The sequence below is a fragment of the Adiantum capillus-veneris genome, chromosome 11, assembly GCF_014529385.1.
Source record: "Adiantum capillus-veneris isolate H3 chromosome 11, ASM1452938v2, whole genome shotgun sequence".
In the NCBI taxonomy this organism is placed as follows: domain Eukaryota; kingdom Viridiplantae; phylum Streptophyta; class Polypodiopsida; order Polypodiales; family Pteridaceae; genus Adiantum; species Adiantum capillus-veneris.
In genome coordinates this window covers 56,222,546-56,242,729 of record NC_140941.1, presented here as the reverse complement: position 1 = coordinate 56,242,729, position 20,184 = coordinate 56,222,546, and the positions used below count along the sequence as shown (strand labels likewise).

At 44.0% G+C, this 20,184-nt stretch overlaps 1 protein-coding gene across 1 annotated transcript in view; it reads right to left on the bottom strand.

Moving 5' to 3' along the window:
• Positions 1 to 251: 251 nt before the first annotated feature.
• The window catches only part of LOC147447269 (glucan endo-1,3-beta-glucosidase 11-like), a 32,752-nt gene continuing 12,819 nt past the window's right edge, over positions 252 to 20,184 (bottom strand). Inside the window, exon 2 of the mRNA XM_086523120.1 lies at positions 252 to 1,499. Within this exon, the coding sequence (XP_086379246.1) occupies positions 415 to 1,499 (1,085 nt within the window). The 3' untranslated portion in view covers positions 252 to 414. The remainder of the gene's footprint in view (positions 1,500 to 20,184) is intronic.

The following is a 20,184-nucleotide window of genomic DNA, read 5'->3' as shown; positions in this document are numbered from 1 at the left end:
GGTAGTACTTCACACTCTCGCAACTAAAATGGCCAAGAGCAACAGTTGATTGGAACCAAATTAAAAGAAGTAAAAGAAAAACATTCAACCCATCCAGAAACTGCGAAATAATCCATGATTTACAAGCTTCGCACCAATGGGAATAATACAACTAGAACATAACTGCAAAAGAACAGAAAACGCCTTCACCCTGGAACTGAGCTAGAGTCGATATAACGCAATAACTCACCCGGAGGGCGGACACATATAACTCCACAAAAAGAATTTTGTTCCATATATCACAACACATATGAAGACCCAAAAAGAATTGTACAGTGCTGACTAACAATCTCAAAATGCAGATTTCTGCATGTATCACGTCTACGTAAAGGGCAAACTACATGTGTGTGTGCAAAAGTTCCTTGCCCAAGGCCATTAAAGATTCAACAAAGTCATCCATGTCCCAATCATACATGTAGCCGCAAAAATCAAGTGCCACCGGTGAGAAAACCCGGTTGATAACTGAGAAAAATCAAAGCTGTAAACCTTTGATCCATCAGGCTGAAACAGACCATAATGTTTCTCTGATGTCGGCCCGGTCTTCTGATCCTCATTGAAGAGAGCAAACAGATAGACATCCAGACTTATATTCGGTTTTAGAGGAGTCCCTGTGGACTTCAACAAATGCTGGAACAAATTAGTATGGTAAATCTGCGCATTCTCAACCGTAGCCCCCACTTCATCTTTATCCCCTGCTGATGGCCACCCTGTTTCTGACACCAAAATTGATATGTTGTTATATCCTAATCTCGCAATGGCCCAGTACACCGCATCTATTTGGGCATCAAACATGTTGTAGTATAGGAGACCATTACTCGAGTCAACCACGCCATCATTCGGCTCAAAGAGTACATAACCCAAGGAGACAGTGGTGGGATTGTCCTTGTAGGCAAAGAAAGGATAAGCATTGATCATAAAAGGAGCCCCTGTTGCAGATAAAAAACTCAAGATGGGCTTTATGTAGGTGTTTGCAATAGACTCTGTGAAGGCCCCAGTTGATGGCGGGAATGACGATGACAAAATAGCAAATGAATGTGTGGTCGACACCATAATCTTGTCTTGGAGGCCAAAAGACAGCAAAGCTGCATATATGCTTGTCATTGCAGGAAATACTTGGGGCCACTGAGCAGTCTGATCGTTACCGAAGATCTCGTTGCCAACCACTATGCCAATTATCTGGGTGTCCGGATAGTATAACAAGATGTTTTGTTGCACCCAAGTCGTTGCAGCTGTTTGCTCCGATAAGCTCCCAAGGTCCTCATTTGGCACGGCAACCAAGAAGGATATGTCGGTATTGCGGAAGGTCTTGAGCACAAGCGGATCAGTATCATAGAGCTTCGCTTTTGAGATGGAAATGGACTGGATAATCCGTACAACTTCTGCAGGAGCAGGAAGGTTGTCGGCCACCTTTCCATAATTGATGCCTAGAGATGATGCCGCCCGAACTCTGTAACCAGAACCTGCAAAGGATTAGTTAGAGTATCACCCTCTAAATCAAGCCACACGGTTAAAACTGATTAAAAACCATAAAGACCTCTCTCTTCTACGACGTTAAAATTCTCTTCTTCTTCTTCTCTCTCTCTCTCTCTCTCTCTCTCTCTCTCTCTCTCTCTCTCTCTCTCTCTCTCTCTCTCTCTCTGTGTGTGTGTGTGTGTGTGTGTGTGTGTGTGTGTGACGCCCAACTGGAAGAGAGATGGTCGAGTGGACAAGAGAAGCTAGGCCAACCAGCTGAAGGTCGAGGGGCCTAAAACCCTGAAAACCAAAAGCTTGAACTCTGCAGCTGATTTCCATAAAATGCGCTGACATGCTGACATGGCAATCTGTACGGATGATGACATGGCAGGACAGTACGGATTTTCCACGTTTTGCACTCTTGGTGCCAAGTGACAGACTATATGAATTTCCGCAAATTATGCTGGCTGCTTCTGGCTGATTTTAGCGCTAGCTTTTGGGATTTGGTGCTTTTGAGAAAACTTCTTTTAGGGCTCTGCTTTTAGGCAACTGTTTATAAAGAACCCAAGGGCCTCACTCTACAGAGCACCTGGACGTAGAGTCTGAGAGCAAAAGACCCTTGCGAGATGTGCTCTGCTGTGAGCAATATTAAAGAAATACCAGAAGGGGCACCGGTCTTTGGGGCCAGTGCATCTGGGAGCGGAACTCCGCCATGCCATGTCGACTCTCTCTCTCTCTCTCTCTCTCTCTCTCTCTCTCTCTCTCTCTCTCTCTCTCTCTCTCTCTCTCTCTCTCTCTCTCTCTCTCTCTCTCTCAATATATATATATATATATATATATAAAAGGATAAGAAAAGGCGAAAGAAGCCGAGGAAAAGCAAGAAAAGCAGATTTCTAAAGAAGTCTACAAGGTGTGGGAGGCCATCTAGCAGTTCAGAGGAGGAGAGCTCCTCCTCTTCGGACAGTGAACAGATGAGCAAGAAGACCAAGGAGGCCGCCGTCAGGTTTGCCACATTTTCAAGCTACTAGGACGCCCATCGAGCCCTTGAGTTTGTACAACACGTTTGACGTCGCCTTCTCGAGAGGTTGGTTCTCAAAACGTTCCAAGGTACGAAGGACATCTTACTTGAAAGAAAATGCACAAACATGGTGGTCTACTTTGTTGTTATGCAGAGAAGCACCTACGACGTAGGTAAAATTCAAGAAAATTTTCACGTCGACTTGGATATCATAAGAATATGAAGAAGATGTCATCACGGCTTGGCATCATATAAGAAAGACACGTTGGATGACTAATGCCAAAGGTTTTAAGATACCTTTTTGATAGCATCCTCGTTTCGGAGGATCACTTTGAGGGACCAAATTGAGCGGTTTATTGTGGTTAGCCAAAAGAAATTCAACAAACATTGCCTACAACAGAAGTCTGACTCTATTCAGAGACTTATGGGACATGGCAAGCAAGGTTCTGGAATGCATGCCGGCTCATTTTGACTTATTATACGGACAGGTTAGTGTCCACCTCTAGACGGCAAGAGTCTTCCAGTGAAGAGAATGAATCAAGCGAACGCGATGAAAGTTCATCAAAGGATTCTGGGAAAGTAAAAAAATCAGATGATAGTGCATCTGAGGGTTCCGCCAAGCCAAGGGAACAAAATGCAAGTTCATCGAAGGATTTTGAATCTGAGGGTTCCAGTGAAGCAGGCGAATCCGTTGATGGTTCATTAGAGAATTCTTACGATTGAAATTGAAATGCCAATGGACAGGAAAAGCCAACAGATGTGTATGGCGTACCCAGCTCGAAAAGAAATGGCCAAGTGGACAAGAGGAACTGAAAACCCCAAAGAACTGAACCAAAAGTATGGCCGAGGGGCCTAAAACTGAAGAGAACTAGCGATTTTTAATTTGAGTTCTACCCAACTTACACAACACCACAACTGAAGGGCCTAAAATCCAAACTTATCAAAAGCTTGACAACTGGGCCAGTTGTTCCTAAATCGTGCTAGTAGGACACGCGGCAGGCTGTACAGATTTTTGCCATTCACGTTGATTGCTGATGTGGCACAACTGTACAGATTTTTGAAATTTGCGCTAGCTTGTTATAGATTTGCGTGGGCTTTTGCTGGCGGATGCTTTTGGGGTACAATGCTTTTTGACTATGTGCTTTTGGGGCTCTGTTTTTGGGCATACCTTGTACTCTTTATAATTGTCCTTGGGGTCACTCTCGAGGGGCATCTGGACGGAGAGTATCACAGAGAGTTGGATCCTCTGTAACGAACTTAGACACCCCAAGTCAAGATTCTATCGTGACACAGTAGAGATTCACTTCAAAACAGTTCACAATTCACACTTGAGTCCACACCGCCCAACGTAGTTCCATGCCTAGAGATATTTGCCCCAAAGACTAGCGCCCCTTTCAGTATTTCTTTTTATATTAATCTGTGTTCAAAGTACAAGAGAGTGGGTAGGTGCTCTCTCAGACTCTGTGTCCAGATGCTCTGAGAAGTGAGGCCCTGCCCACTTATTTATTGTTACAAGGGATGCCCAAAATCAAAAGCTTAAAAGCTTTTTACAATAAAGCAATTTGTCCCAAAAGCCTTGCCAAAATCAGCCAATGAACTTCAGCCAACGTAAAAGCAGGATTTTCGTACGCTGCCACATCATCAATATTCCGCAAAAAGCGGATTTGCGTACACTGTGCCACGTCAGCCTGTCAACGCGTTTTGCGTCAAAAATTTTGGAAATGCAGTACAGGCTGCCAAGTGTGCTGTTGGCTTGACTGTGTGAGTCCGGGTCTGCTACCCGACTCTATGAGTGTGTCCAGGGCCATGCCATGTCACCCATTTGTGACATACCCCCCTCTTGAAAGCATTGTAATCGCCCTCAATTACGCCTGCAAAACAAACAGAGGCCATAAACTGTCTTAGCAGACAGTGACTGTTAGTACCAACGCACTAGAAACAACACATCTAGCATATGTACCAATCGACAGTCACATCACAGAACATCACTTGACATCACAGGACATCACATGACAAATCACATTCAAAATCATTCCAAATCTCAGACCATGATTAATCGACAACGTATTTAGCAATCGCATCTAGATCCAGTCGAGACTCACAAATTAACTAATCCATATTGCAATCATGTCTATAGAGATTTATGAGACCGAAATGCTGCAGTCATTTCGTCTATCAGTTCCTGCACTTAAACAAGGCAAGTACAAATCAATCAATATCATATTAATTATTGGGAATTCCAATTCATAGTCATACAGCAGAATACTGTCAGCTCAGTAGTATCCTGAAACCCAAAGGGAAATCAGTGACTATATCCAAAGATCGCGGTAATTTGTTGACAAAGAAGCGGAGTAACTCCCCTCTTGTGCAAGCCCGCTGCACTAGACTCATGCTGAAATCGGGGTTCTATCGAAGTAGACTATGCTAAACCGAATGCTTCAAGGTAAAGTTCCACAATCTAAGGAGTACATGCTAGGTCCTCCTCCTCCGTCCACTTCGCATCCAATGCAGGATAGTTCTTGAATTTAACCAAGAACCGCCTAATGACTTTACCTTTAATCTTTCTTTCTTTATGTGCCAGTATCTATTCTGGAACAAGTATCTCCTCGCTTTCCTCAACTTTGGGTTGCTCATCTGGCTCCCCATCATCGGGCACATCAAAAAGCATTGTGAATTCTCAAAGTATCGGGCAGCTTCAGTCTAAAGGCGACATCGTTTATCTTTTCTATTATCTGGAAAGGTCCATAGTATCTCATGCTAAGCTTTGGAAAAAGCCGCTCCTTTTCCTTTTTCTTTCTCAAGCATGCCTTCTCAAAACGTAAGAGCGCCCAATCGTCTTCCTTCAATTTCAAATCACGACGGTGTCGATCTGCTGCCTTCTTGTGGCTTTCTTGAGATTTTGCTAAAGCCTCCTGGACCTTGGCAAAAGCAATGTCCAAGTCCCTCTTGTACCGGTCAGCTTCAAAAATCTCATCTTTCGAGCTTAGGAAGGGTGGAACCTTCGTAGCACCTTCAATAATCTCAAATGGTGTCTTCCCCATCAAAGAGTGGATCGTGTTATTGTAGGCAAATTCCACCAAGGACAAAAACTTTTCCCATTGAGTCTTCTGATTAGAAATGTAAGACTTCAATAAATCCAGTACGACTGCATTTGAAATCTCAGATTGCCCATCTGTCTGCGGGTGGAAAGATGACGAGAACTGCAACCATGTGCCAATGTTCTCCCAAATAGCCTTCCAAAACAAACTCGCACTTTGCAGAGATGTGTCCAAATTCCCCGCAACCAAAACACTTCGAGATAGATAGCCCTTTCTCTAAGAGTGTCAGGGATGCGTATCTTTTTTTTTTGGTCCTAGGAACTCTTTCTCTTTCTACTTTCATTGTGAGAGGTCTGTTGGTTCTCTGAGTTAAGATCTCATCACTGAGGTGAGTCAAATTTCCCGAATGTATCGCAAAACCCCGTTTCGCATGACCCATCAATTCTTGAATAAAATTCGACTTTTGTTTGAGGCAGTAGTCTCGGATCTCTGTAGAGAGTCCATAGCAAAACCGCTTAATATGTTCCTTAAAGAACAAATGAAGAGGTAGGTAGAAAAGAGATCCAAAATCTCTCGCAATAAGCGTCCAAAGAATCTCCCTTGGTCATCCGAAGATGATTCCAAGCGATTCGTATATCTCGTTCGTACTCCCGAGTCAACCAAGAAGAAAATTGAATTTCAACCATGTAACTGGAGCGTCCTTCCTCAGAAGAAGTGTGGACCACCATGCTCGAGCGTATCGAAACCAGAAGGATTCAAATGTAATCGATTGTCCACCTTCTTTAAATTCTTTTGTCTTCTTGCTCGTCTTCAAGGAAGTCATATTGGTTGACTTTGTAGAAGTGCTTCTTTTCAAGAGTGCTTGTCCATGTCTTTCTGCAAAGTACAGGTTTTATAACAGACTTGAACACTCCAACTCAAGAATCTACCGCGACAGCACACAAATAATTACTTCAAACAATTCACAGTTCACAATTCATTCGACACTGGCTCGACGGAGTTCCGTGCCTAGAGATGTTGGCCCCAAAGACTAGCACCCCTTTCTGTATTTCATTTTGTATTAATCTGAGTTCAAAGTACAAGAGTGCGGACAGGCGCTCACACTCAGACTCTACGTCCAGATGCTCTGAGTTGTGAGGCCCTGCTTGTTTATTTAAAGAGTACAAGGGATGCCAAAAGCAGAGCCTCAAAAGCTTCTTTTTAAAAGCTGCCCATAAAAACTGCCTCTAAAGGCTTTCAAAAATAAAGCACAAATTTTAAGCCTTCTTTCTCTTGCTTGTCAAATAAAGCAATAGCGCTTCTTTCTCTCTCTCTCTCTGCCAAATTTAGCGTAAATAAAGCAAGGCCAAACAACTACGTAAGGTCCAGCCCCTGCGTAGAAAAAGCATGCCCAAAAGCAAATGCCAAAAAATTTGCATAGCCTCCATACGTTGCTGCCCACTTTAGCACCTGCCGCTGGTCTGCTTTCCGAAAATCGTGGAATCCGTATAGCCTGGCCACGTGGCAACCCTGCCGTACACAGCCAGCCCCTCAGCAGCGCCACGTCAACAATTTGGTGTGTGTGTGGGTCTAGCGGCAACCAGGCGGGTATGTGTGTGTACCGGCAGCAGCCACGTTACCCATTTGTGACATACCCCCCTCTTGAAAGCATTGTAATCGCCCTCTGCAAAACAGACAGAGGCCATAAACTGTCTTAGCAGACACTGACTGTTAGTACCGACGCACTAGGAACAGACATCTAGCACACGTAGCAATCAATACTCACATCACACGACATCACAGGACATCACTAGACATCACACGACAATCAATATTCATTCGGATCTTAGACCATGATTTATCGGCAATGCAATTAGCAATCGCATCTAGATCCACTCAGGATCTCATAGATGCCCGATTAACTAACCCCTATTGCAACCATGTCTATTTGAGATCATTTAGACCAAAATACTGCAGTCATTTCGTCTATCAATTCCTGCACTTAAAAGCAAGTCAAGAACAAATCAGTTTCATATTCAGGAATTCCATTTCATAAAGTCATACAGCAAAATATTGTCAGCTTTATGTATCCCTGAAGCTTAAAGAGACATCAGTGACTATATTCTAAAAATCAAGGCATCTGTTGACAAAGGAGCGGACTAACTCTCCTCTTGTGCATCCCGCTGCACCAGATCTACAGCCAAGCTGAATTCTAGGTTCCATTTGGAATAGACTATGCTAAACAAAAAGCTTCAAGGTTAAGGTTCAAATTATGGGGAGTATCTGCTAGGTCCTCCTCCTCCATCCACTTCGCATCCAATGCAGGATAGTTCTTGAATTTAACCAAGAACCGCCTTCGTACTTTACCCTTATTCTTTTTGTCCTTATGTGCCAAAATCTATTCAGAAACAAGGATCTCCTCGTTTTCTTCCACTTCCGGTTGCTCATTGGACTCCCCATCTTCGGACACATCACCTTTAAAAGGTTTCAAAAGACTCACATGAAATGCACTGTGAATCCTCGAAGTGTCAGGCAGTTTCAGTCAGAAGGAGACATCATTGATCTTTTCAGAGATCTCGAAAGGTCCGTAGTATCGCATACTAAGCTTTGGAAAAAGCTTCTCCTTTCCCTTTTTCTTTCTCAAGCGTGCCTTCTCAAAACGTAAGAACACCCACTCATCCTCCTTCAATTTCAAATCACGACGATGGCGATCCGCTGCCTTTTTCTGTCGTTCTTGAGAATTCTGCAAAGCCTCGTGGACCTTGGCAAAAGCTGTATCTAAGTCGCGTGTGTACTTATCAGCTTCAAAAACCTTATCTTTCGTCCTTAGGAAGGGTGGAACCTTCGCAACACCTTCAATAATCTCAAATGGCGCCTTCCCCGTCGAAGAGTGTATCGTGTTGTAGACAAATTCCACCAAAGGTAGATACTTTTCCCATTGAGTCTTCTAATCCAAGATATAAGACTTCAATAAATCTAAAACCACTGAATTGGCAATTTCAGATTGCCCGTCAGTCTGTGGGTGGAAAGATGACGAGATTGCAACCGCATGCCAATGTTCTCCCAAATTGCCTTCCAAAACAAACTCGTAAATCTGGGGTCCGTATCGGAGACAATCATCTCAGGCGTGCCATGAAATTTGAAAATATGGGCCACAAACAGTCTTGCTAAGTGATCCAGCTTGACTGTTTTCTTCACTAGAATGAAATGAGCATGCTTGCTAAATTTGTAATAACAATCCAAATACCATCGTAGCCACTCTGTGTTCTCAGGAGATCAAAAATGAAATCCATTGCAATACTTTCCCAGGGGCGAGTGGGTATGGGCAAAGGCTGTAACAATCCCTGTGCTTATGCCTGTCAAACTTGACCTTCACGCATACAAGCAATTGCGAACAAACTCGTCCACATCTTTCCTGAGTCTCGACCAAAAGAAGTATCTCTCTACCCCTTTCAAGGTGGTAGCAATGTCGTGATGACCCGTAAACAGTGGACAGTGGCATTCAATCATAACCTTTTCTCTCAACGGGTGTGTAACGCACAACATGGTTTATCTCATCAAGTAGCCATCCCGAATGGAATATCCTACTATCGTCTCCCCATCCTGTATCCGTGTGAAAACGTCTACAAAATTTGTATACGTGGCATATTGATCAACCGTATCCTCGAAGCTCCTATGATGTATCGCGGAAATAGCCAGAACCAACAGCTTCCGAGACAAAGCATCTGCCACCAAATTCTTTTGTCCCTGCACATGGACAATCTAGAAGTGAAACTGTGACAAGATGTTCGCCCACCGCATCTGCTTTTTCGATAGCTACTTCTATGACAAGAAGTAGCGTAAACTCTGATGGTCTGTAAAGACAATAAAATCCGCTCCGAGTAGGTAGTGCCGCCACTCGATAAGAGCATGGATAACCGCCAAAAGCTCTCTCTCATAAATCTGTGCTGTCAATTCCGGCCTTGAGAACAATCAGCCTTCTTGCATTAAGACCGCACCCAGACTACGACCACAAGCATCACAATATACTTCAAATGACTTCTGCAAGTCCGGCAAAGTAAAAATTGATCCCGTAGTCAATTTCTCTTTCAATGTCTAAAAGGTAGTCACCTCTGTGGGTCCCCACGAGAAAGGGACTCCTTTCTATGTCAAGATATGCAAAGGGGAAGCAACCTCTGCAAACTTTCGAATGAACCGCCTGCAGTACGAACACGATCCAAAGAAGCTTCTAACTTCATGGACATTCTTCAAATCGGGCCAATCACGGATAGTCTCTATCTTAGCCGGATCCATCTGCACTCATGCTGCTGCTAACACAATGTGTCCCATAAAATGTATCTTTGATAGGAAAAAGTCACTTTTCTTTTCATTAATCACTAACTTGTGATCTCGTAATGCATAAAAGACTTGAAGCAGATGATCTCTATGTTCTGCCCCATCCTTGGAGAAAACAATGTTATCATCAAAGAAAGTGTCAACAAATTGCCATCATCCGGTTAAATGTCGCAAGAGCATTGGTTAGGCCAAAAGGCATCACCAAAAGCTCAAATAACCCAAAAGTCGTCCGAAAGGCTGTCTTGTAGACGTCTCTCGGCGCGATTCGGATCTGATGATATCCACTCTTCCAATCAATCTTGCTAAAGCACGAGGATCCCTGTAATAATTGTCGAGTATATCATCGATCCTAGGAATCGAAAATCTGTTCTTGATGGTGATTTTATTCAGAGCTCTATAATCGATGCACATTCTCCTAGATCCGTCTTTCTTCAAAACCAACAACACTAGAGAGCAATACGATGAAGTACTAGGCTAGACAAGACTCTTTTCCAAGAGGTCTTTCACTTGGTTCATAATCTCTTCGTTCTGGGCTCGGCTCACACGGTAAGGTGGCCGGTTCGGTGGTGTGCTTCCAGGTATCAGATCAATGGTATGATCTTCAGGGCGAGCGGGTGGTAACTCGCCTGGCAAGCCCTCTGAGAAGCAATCGACATGAGAGTGGAGAAAATCTTGGCGTTCTTTATCAAGTTCAGACATATTTATCCTATCCTCATCACTCAACTCTTTCAAAAAGATCGAGTAAACAAACAGACTGGATTTCATTAATTTAGAAATGGCCGAAGTCGATACAATAGGGACAGACTCGCCCTTAAGTTTTATATCGAGTACAATGGTTCTGCCCTTCTCTGTTGTCAAAGTCACTTTCCTCGCCCGATAGTCGACCACGACGTTGTTCTTGTGGTACCAAAGAATTCCCAAGAGAACATCACAACCTTCCAAAGGCATTATGTAAAAGTCCTCATGCCCCAAATACCCCTGACAATGCAACCGAAGTTTGCCAATGACAACTGTAATGGTTGCGTCCCTGCCGGGTGCCGCTAAAACTGCCTCCGCAAGTGGTCCCATCTGATCAGGAGTAATCTCGAGCCGCGCCACCAATTCCGGCGAAATGAAGTTGGCCTTGGCTCCTCCATCAAAGAAGAGCAGGGCTTCTTGATCTTTCACTTTGCCCTAAGCTCGACAAAGTTCTATACTCTCGTCTCACGTGCTGGGATCGATACCCACGCAATCTGGAACCAATCCTGTTTTCATCTTGCCTTTTCTTCCACGTTCCTCGACTGCTCTCGAACTCTCAGGCCTTTCGTCATCCTTGTCTTTGTTCTTTCTGTGCATTTTTAGGACACTTCACGGAGATATGTCCAATTTCCCCGCATCCAAAGCACTTCCCCTCCTTGATGTAGTGAGCCGGCTCTTGAGGAGTAAGATTGGGCCGTGCATCCTTGTCTTTCTGTTCTGGGTTGCTCTTTCTCTTTCTACTTTCATTTTTCAAAGTCTGGTCGGCTCTTTGCGTCACAATCTCATTTGTGGGGTAGGTAAGACTGCCAGAGTGAATGGCAAAACCCCGTTTTGCATGACTCATCAACTCCTGAATGGAAGCTGACTTTTGTTCCAAGCAATGATCTCGGATCTCTGTAGGTAGACCCAAGGTAAACCGCTCAATATGTTCCTTGAACGAGATCTTCTTAAATGAAGAGGCGGGTAAAAAAGAGCTCCAGAATCTCTCGCAATAAGCGTCCACTGTATCCTTCTCGGTCATCCGAAGATGGTTCCAAGCAGTTCGTATATCACGTTCATACTCTCGAGTTAGCCAAGAAGAAATAAAAAGCCTCTTGAATTTCAGCCATTTAACTGGTGTAGTCTTGTTTAATAGAAGCATGGACCACCAAGTTCGAGCATTCCTCTTAAAGTAAGAGGCAGCTCTCCAAATCTTAGAGTGCTCTGAGTAACGCCCTCCAGAGAAAGCGATGTCAAACTGTTGTATAAAAGACAGCCTTCAAAGAATCTCTATAACCAGAAAAAGTGTCAAATTCTATTGACTGTCCACCCTCCTTAAACTCTCGGACTTTCTTGCTTTTATCGTCCAAGAAGTCTTACTGGTTGGCTTTGTAAAAATTCTTCTTCTTTGTGTAAAAGATGTTGTCATCAGAGTCCGAACTATTTGAAGAGAGTCCTCTGTAGAACTGTACCACGGGGCGAGATTTTGGCTTCTTTGTCTTTTTCTTGCCCTTTCCAAAGCTTTGCTTTTTGCTTCGCTTTTTACCTCTTCTGTCTTCTTCGCTCGAGTCACATGACCTAGAAGAATTGTCAGAAGAAGAAGAAAAAGAAGAAGAATTGGGTACTCCTTCAAATCGAACACGCTGCTTTTGCTTTCTTGCCTTTTCAAATGTCGACTGACGACCCAAATAACCGGGGAAGTCAGCGCCTTTCTTCTACTTTTTGTCGTGCTTTTTATCTTTGTTTTGCACGTCAAAAAGCTCAGCAATTCGTGCATCAACCACCTCTTGCTCTATGTACATCCTGGGCGTAGGAGGTTTCTTGAGAGCCGGTTTGAGGGGTGGCTCTATGGTATTCTTCCACTGCGAGTGCACCTCATCGAAAGAGGTCTCGCTCATATATATTGCAAATTTTGGGTCCTTCGCAAAATTGAGCATCATCTTTGTTGCATCGCCGATCAATCGTTGACGCTTCATCTCTTCGAGCTCCACCTGAGTAGGCCGAGGCAGGCCATACTCCTCGCCTGAATCTTTGTTGTGATCCCTTCCCGCATCTCCTGATGCAGAGGGAGTCAACTGATCTTTGCCTAGAGCCATAGGTGCCGCGGAAAAAAAAATTAGGAATCAGATTTCTCGTAGAAGAGAAATCGGTTGTGCTCTGATACCATCATAACAAACTTGGACACTCCAAGTCAAGAATCTACCGCGACAACACACAAATAATTACTTCAAACGATTCACAGTTCACAATTGATTCGACATTGGCTCGGCGGAGTCCCGTGCCTAGAGATGTTGGCCCCAAAGACTGGCGCCCCTTTCGGTATTCTTTTTGTATTAATCTGAGTTCAAACAAAGTACAAGAGTGCGGGCAGGCGCTCACACTCAGACTCTACGTCCAAATGCTCTGAGTTGTGAGGCCCTGCCTGCTTATTTAAAGAGTACAAGGGATGCCAAAAGCAGAGCCCCAAAAGCTTCTTTTAAAAGCTGCCCATAAAAATTGCCTCTAAAGGCTCTCAAAAATAAAGCGTAGAAGAAGAATCTTTCTGTGCTCTGATACCACTGTAACAAACTTGGACACCCCAAGTCAAGATTCTACCGCGACACAATTGAGATTCACTTCAAAACAATTCACAATTCACACTTGAGTCGACACGGCCCGGTGTAGTTCTGTGCCTAGAGATATTGGCCCCAAAAACTTCTTTTTATATTAACCTGTGTTCAAAGTACAAGAGAGTGGGTAGGTCCTCACTCTCAAACTCTGCGTCCAGATACTCTGAGAAGTGAGGCCTTGCCCACTTAGTTATTGTTTTAAAGGGATGCCCAAAAGCAGAGCCCCAAAATCAAAAGCTTAAAAGATTTTTAAAATGAAGCAATTTGTCCCAAAAGCCTTGCGAAAATCAGCCATTGAACTTCAGCCAACGTAAAAGCAAGATTTCCGTACGATGCCACGTCATCAGCATCTCCGCAAAAAGCTGATTTCCGTACATTGTGCCACGTCAACCTGTCAATGCGTTTTGCGTCGAAAATTCCGAAAATGCCGTACACGCTATCACGTATACTTCCGACCTGACTGTGTGTGTCCGGGCTTGCTGCCCGACTTTGTGAGTGTGTCCAAGGCTATGCCGTCACCCATTTGTGACATCCTCAGGGATCTATACTTCGCGAACATAATAATAAAGAAATATCGGAAGGGGCACCAGTCTTTGGGGCTAGTGCATCTTGGCTCGAAACTCTGCCGTGCCGTGTCGACTTCTCTCTCTCTCTCTCTCTCTCTCTCTCTCTCTCTCTCTCTCTCTCTCTCTCTCTCTCTCTCAAAGTTCAGTGATTTGGAAATCTTTGTTCGTGTGTTGCTATTGATTTCTCGCTTGGAGTGTCCAAGCTTGTAACATAGCGGGTCCAAATGCATGACCAAACTGTCTCTAGAAAGCAAGGATTCGTAGATCTTGCAGTAACAAACTTGGACACCCCAAGTCTGGAATCTGGCACAACACACGAGAGAGAATCACTTTAATCACTTCACACTTAAATCGAAGTTCAATTTATTCGACACGACCTGACGGAGTTCTGTGCCCAAAGAGATTGGCCCCAAAGACTGGCACCCCTTTCGGTATTTCTTTTTGTATTAATAATTGAGCAAAGTACAATTGCCCTTGGGTCGTCTCTGCTCACCGGCTCATCAGCGCAAAGTGAGCCAGAGAGAGCCCAAGGGACTTATTTAAAGGCCCTTGGCCTGATGAAAAATAGTACATAAAAATCTTTCAAACTAAAAAGAAGTGGACCCCCAAAAGCTAGCGCTGAATCCGGCCAACGGGTTTCACGAAATTCTGTACGGTCTGACGTGCCACATCAGCACAGTCAACACATTCTTGGAATTCCATACGCTTAGCCACATCAGCAGTCAACGCGTTATGCGGTCATCCATACAACCAGCCGCTTTGGTCCTTTTTTATTTTTTCCTAGTGTCCCTAGGGCCTTGTTGGCAAGTGCCCATGAATTGGGACACTTGTTTGGTGTGCCACGTCAACAGTTTGTGACATACCCCCCTCTTGAAAGAGTTGTAATCGCCCTCCGATTACGACTGCAAAACAGGCAGAGGCCATAAACCAATTCAATAGACACTGACTCTAGGTATCGACACACTAGACTAACACAAATCTAGCACTTGCACAAAGACGACTCAGTCAATGCACATTCACATCATATCAATCACATAGAAATGATTCCAAATTTAAGATTATAATTCCTAGTAACATATTTCACAATCACATCTAGATCGATCTCGCACCTCACTAATGTTGGATTAGCTAGTCCTTTTTGCGATCATGTCTATAGATTCTCAAGACCAAAATGTTGCAGTCATTTTGTCTTTCAGTCCTACACTCAAACAAAATCACATGAGAGGATTCACATCAGTCAAGTTCAAGTTCGGAAATTCCCATTTTCAGTATTCATAAAGTCATACAACAGAATACTGTCAACATAGCAATATCCCTGAAATCCAAAGGAAAATCAGTGACTCTATTCCATCCAGGTAGTGACGAAGGAGCGGAGTGACTCCCCTCTTGTGCAGTCCTATCTGCACAAGATTCAACCCTGCTTCCGCGGGATCTTATGGAATAGACGCAGCTAATCCAAAAGCCTCAAGGTAAAGTTCCAAAATTTGAGGAGTATATGCTAGGTCCTCCTCCTCCATCCACTTCGCATCCAATGCTAGATAGTTCTTAAATTTTACTAAGAACTGCCGAATCACTTTACCTTTCACTTTTCTTTCCTTATGTGCCAGAATCTGTTCTGGAACGAGTATCTCCTCGCTCTCCTTCACTTTGGGTTGCTCATCAACCTCCCCATCAATTGGCACCTCACCCTTAGAGGGTTTCAAAAGACTCACATGAAACGCATTATGAATCTTCTGTTAGGGAATAAAGGCCTAAGTGCCTTGTACTTATTAACTTATAAGTTAAAAGACTTATAAGTGAGGGGGCCCAAGTGTGAATGGCCCCCTAGTCACTTACTCATATACTCAAAGGTCAAACCCAAATTGGGTCTAGCGTGACTTCTCCCAGATTCTGACGAGCGTTCTCTCTCTCTCTCACGTTCTTCTCTGCGTGTGCTTCTTCAGCGCCTCTCTCCTCTTCTCCTTCACTCTCATTGCATAGGATAGCAAGTGGGCTCTCTCTCCTGCTCCCCCACACATGGTATCAGAGCTTTAGGGTTTCCAAGAGAGCCATTTTCGCAACACAGATCAGAATTCTGTTCTTGCTCGCTGCGGGAAGGATATTCAACCGTTTTCGATCAACTCTGTCGCGAAGGGATCCTCTCACCGTGTAGAATCGACCTCCGGTGACAGTTTCCCCAAAATTAGGGTTTCAAAAACTGGCGAACAGCAGCCTATTTCTGCTGAAATTGACCAATTTCGGGGTCAATTTGATGCAATTTCATTAGGGCAAGTCTCACAGGTCAATCTTACAGGTGTTTCCACCAACGAGGTTCTGAAAATTCAGCAAAACAGGTGTTTACAGGTCTGATTTTTTGCCCTAAAACAGGGAATTTCAGCAAGCAAATGATGTATACACCTTGTGGAAACCTTTGGTAAGGGTTTGGTAGTGAATGTACGCCGTTTTGGGGTGATTTCGCGTGAAATTTGCTCGCTGTTTTTCTGTAACAGCAAGCTGTTTTTTGCCCGATTGCGCACATTTGGGCGTGTTTAGGTCGGCAAAACAGGGTTTCAGTGTTTGCAATCACTCAGAATGGCTTCTAGCAATGAAAGTGGCAATTTGTTGCACATTCGCAAGCTTGAAGGTGCCCATAACTTTGCTATATGGAAGAAGCAATGTTATAATGTGATGTTACAGAAGAAACAGGCGAAACCTATTAAGTTACAGGGTGTGAAACCGGTTGATATGGAGGTTGAAGAATGGGAAGAAGTGGACGAGTTGGCTCGCTCCACGATCATGCTTTCGGTGTCTGACAATTTACTCTTCAATGTAGAGAATGAGCAGACAGCATGGGGCATGTGGAAGCGTTTAGACGAGTTGTATGCACAGCAGAGTGCTGTCAGTAAAGTGTATTGGCTTAAGAAGCTTATGGATCTCCGCATGAAGGAGGGCACGCACATGTCAGTGCACCTCAATGAATTCAATTCTATTTTCAGCCAACTAACAGAGCTGAAATTCACGATTGATGAGGAGTTCAAAGCTACTTTTCTACTATGCACATTGCCCGAGAGTTGGGATGTATTCCGGACAGCTCTTAGTAACTCAAGTGCGTCACTTAAGTATGCAGATGTAGAGAGTTCTCTCTTGATGGAAGAGATGAACAGGAAGAACACCACAGGTGGGTCTTCTAATGCATTGCACTTGAGAGGCAGGTCTCAACAGGGGGAGAAATCTGACAGTAAGGACAGGGCACGCAGCAAATCTCGTAGGAAAGATGTTGTGTGTCATCATTGTGGAAAGAAAGGGCATTATAAACGAGAATCCTATGAGTGGAAGAAAGAGAAGAACAAGGGTGCTGAAACTGATGCAAAGGACAAGGGAAATGCCAAGGAGAGCACTGTGTTGATTGAGGAAATCAATGTTGCTAGTAGTTGTGACAGTGACAGTAGCACTGATGTACTCAATGCCTCCTCTGTGGATGCACATACCCTTGCTATGGGTTCTGATGTGGACATGCATACTTGGATTCTTGATTCAGGTGCCTCCTTTCATGTAACACCTCATAGGGATTGGTTTACACAGTACTCAGGTGAGGTGCAGGGCACTGTTTATTTGGGAGATAACTATGCATGTGACATTGCAGGTATTGGCAGTGTCCAGTTTTCCTTTGCTGATGGTATGACTTTTGTTTTGCACAAAGTGCGCCATGTGCCACAACTCAAGAAGAGTTTGATTAGTACAGGGCAGCTAGATGATGCAGGCTATCACACCACTTTTGGTGATAGCAAGTGGAAAATTTGTAAAGGGGCCCGGATTGTAGCCAAGGGTTGTAAATCGGACACTTTGTATCCTTTGCATGTATCTAGTGTGCGTGACCATGTTGTCGCCGTAACCGAGCAGCCAAGTGTTTCTTTGTGGCATGGCCGGTTGGGACACATGAGTAAAAGAGGAATGGAAACTCTGTCTCGTTGTGGTTATTTGCCGTGTTTGAGGTATGCTGATTTTTCTCATTGTGAGCACTGTATTTATGGTAAGCACAGTCAAACACCGCACAAAAGGTCTCTTTCTTTGAAGTCTGACAGGTTAGACTTAGTGCATTCCGATGTATGTGAAATGCCACAGTTGTCCTTAGGGGGAAAGAAATATTTTGTCTCGTTTATCGATGATTCTACACGTAAGGTGTGGGTGTATCCAATACGTGCTAAAAGCGATGTTTTGGATACTTTCAAGAAGTTTCTTGCGTTTGTTGAGAATCAAACTGACAAGAAGCTTAGGTCTTTGCGCTCAGACAATGAGGGGGAGTATGTATCAAAAGCATTTATTGACTTTTGTGCTACTAAAGGTATTAAAAGAGAGCTCACGGCTCCTTTTAATCCCTCTCAGAATGGAGTTGCAGAGAGATTGAACCGGACTATCCAAGAGAAAGTTCGGAGTATGCTGTCACATGCTGCATTACCTCATGGTTTTTGGGCAGAAGCTGTGCAAACAACTATTCACTTGATTAATCGCTCACCTAGCAAGGCTTTGGGTGGAAAGGTGCCTGAGGAGGTGTGGTCTGGCAAGCCACCCTCATATGCACATTTAAGAGTGTTTGGTTGTGAGGCCTATGTTCACATCCGGAGTGAACTGCGCACCAAACTAGAACCAAAGTCTCATAAATGCATTTTCCTAGGATATGGTGAGGATGGTGAAATGGGATATAGATTATGGGATCCCGCATTACGGAAAATCATACGCAGCAATGATGTCATCTTCAATGAGAATTGCATGCACAAACAGCCCACAAAGGTCGAGGAAGTGCGCCGGGTTGTTTTTCGTGAAGATGTTACATATGGACAGCCAAGAAGGCCCAATGTTCAGCAGCCTTTACATGCTGAAAATGGTGCTGAAAATCAGCCCCAACAAGTTGCCATTGATGCACCACAGGTAGGGGAACAAGTTGATGCTCCTAGACCGCCCGTTGTTGCGATGCAACTGGCTGAACAGCCTGCTGTTTTCGATGGTTTACAAGCTGAAAATCCACCTGTTATGGATCATTGGGTGCGTAGGTCTACTCGGGTGACAAGGCCCCCCGATAGATATGAACCGTCTTTGGACTATGTCATGCTTACTGATTGTGGTGAGCCGTCTTGCTATAAAGAGGCTATGCAACGGGAAGACAGTAAGAAATGGTTCAAAGCAATGGTTTCGGAAATGCAGTCTTTGGAGAAAAACCATACATGGGACTTGGTTGATTTGCCCAAAGGGCATAAGGCTCTGCCATGTAAATGGGTTTACAAGACCAAGGTCACATCTGATGCTTCTTCTAAGTACAAGGCACGTTTGGTTGCTAAAGGGTACAAGCAAAAGCATGGTGTGGATTTTAATGAGATTTTTTCTCCTATTGTAAAGCTTGCCACATTACGTCTTGTTTTAGGCCTGGTTGCTTCTGAAGATATGGAGTTAAAGCAAATGGATGTCAAAACAGCGTTTTTGCATGGCGATTTGCTTGAGATGATCTATATGATGCAGCCAGAAGGTTTTGTGTCAAAGGGGCAAGAGAAGAAAGTATGTAGACTCTTGAAGAGCTTGTATGGTTTGAAACAGTCTCCCCGTGCATGGTATCACAAGTTTGATACATTCATGAGGTCTCAAGGATACAAGAGAAGTAATTCTGATCACTGTTTGTATATCAAAACGGCAAGTGATGGATCTCGTCTATTGCTGATTTTGTATGTTGATGACATGCTTATTGCGGGTAAAAATGTCACGGAGTTGGATGCATTACAGCAAAGCTTAAAGAATCGCTTTGACATTAAGGATCTTGGTGATGCTAATCATATTTTGGGCATGCGTATCTCTCGAGATAGACCTAACAGGCGTCTGTATCTATCTCAACGAGATTATGTTAATAAGGTGCTACATCGTTTTCATATGGATGGGGGAAAGGCACTTGGTACTCCGCTGCCTCCATATGTAAAACTGACTGCACATGACTGCCCAAACACAGATGATATGCGGGCTGAAATGGCCAAGATTCCTTATGCATCAGCCGTTGGCAGTTTGATGTATGCTATGGTTGCTACACGTCCGGACATTGCATTTGCGGTGGGAGTAGTAAGCAGGTACATGAGCAATCCTGGCAAAAAGCATTGGGAAGCAGTGAAGTGTATCTTGAGATACTTGAAAGGCACTAAAGACTTGTGCATTTGTTTTGGGAAGAGTGAGACATATGTGCATGGCTTTACAGATGCAGATTTTGCTGGACATCCAGATTGCAGGAAGTCTACCTCTGGATATGTGTTTACATTCACAGGAGGTGCAGTTTCTTGGATTTCTAGACTGCAAAAATGTGTTGCTTTGTCTACCACTGAGGCTGAGTATGTGGCTGCCACTGAGGCATGCAAAGAAGCTTTGTGGCTCATGCGTTTGGTAGAAGAGCTTGGCATTAAGTCACCGGTTCCTGTGCTACA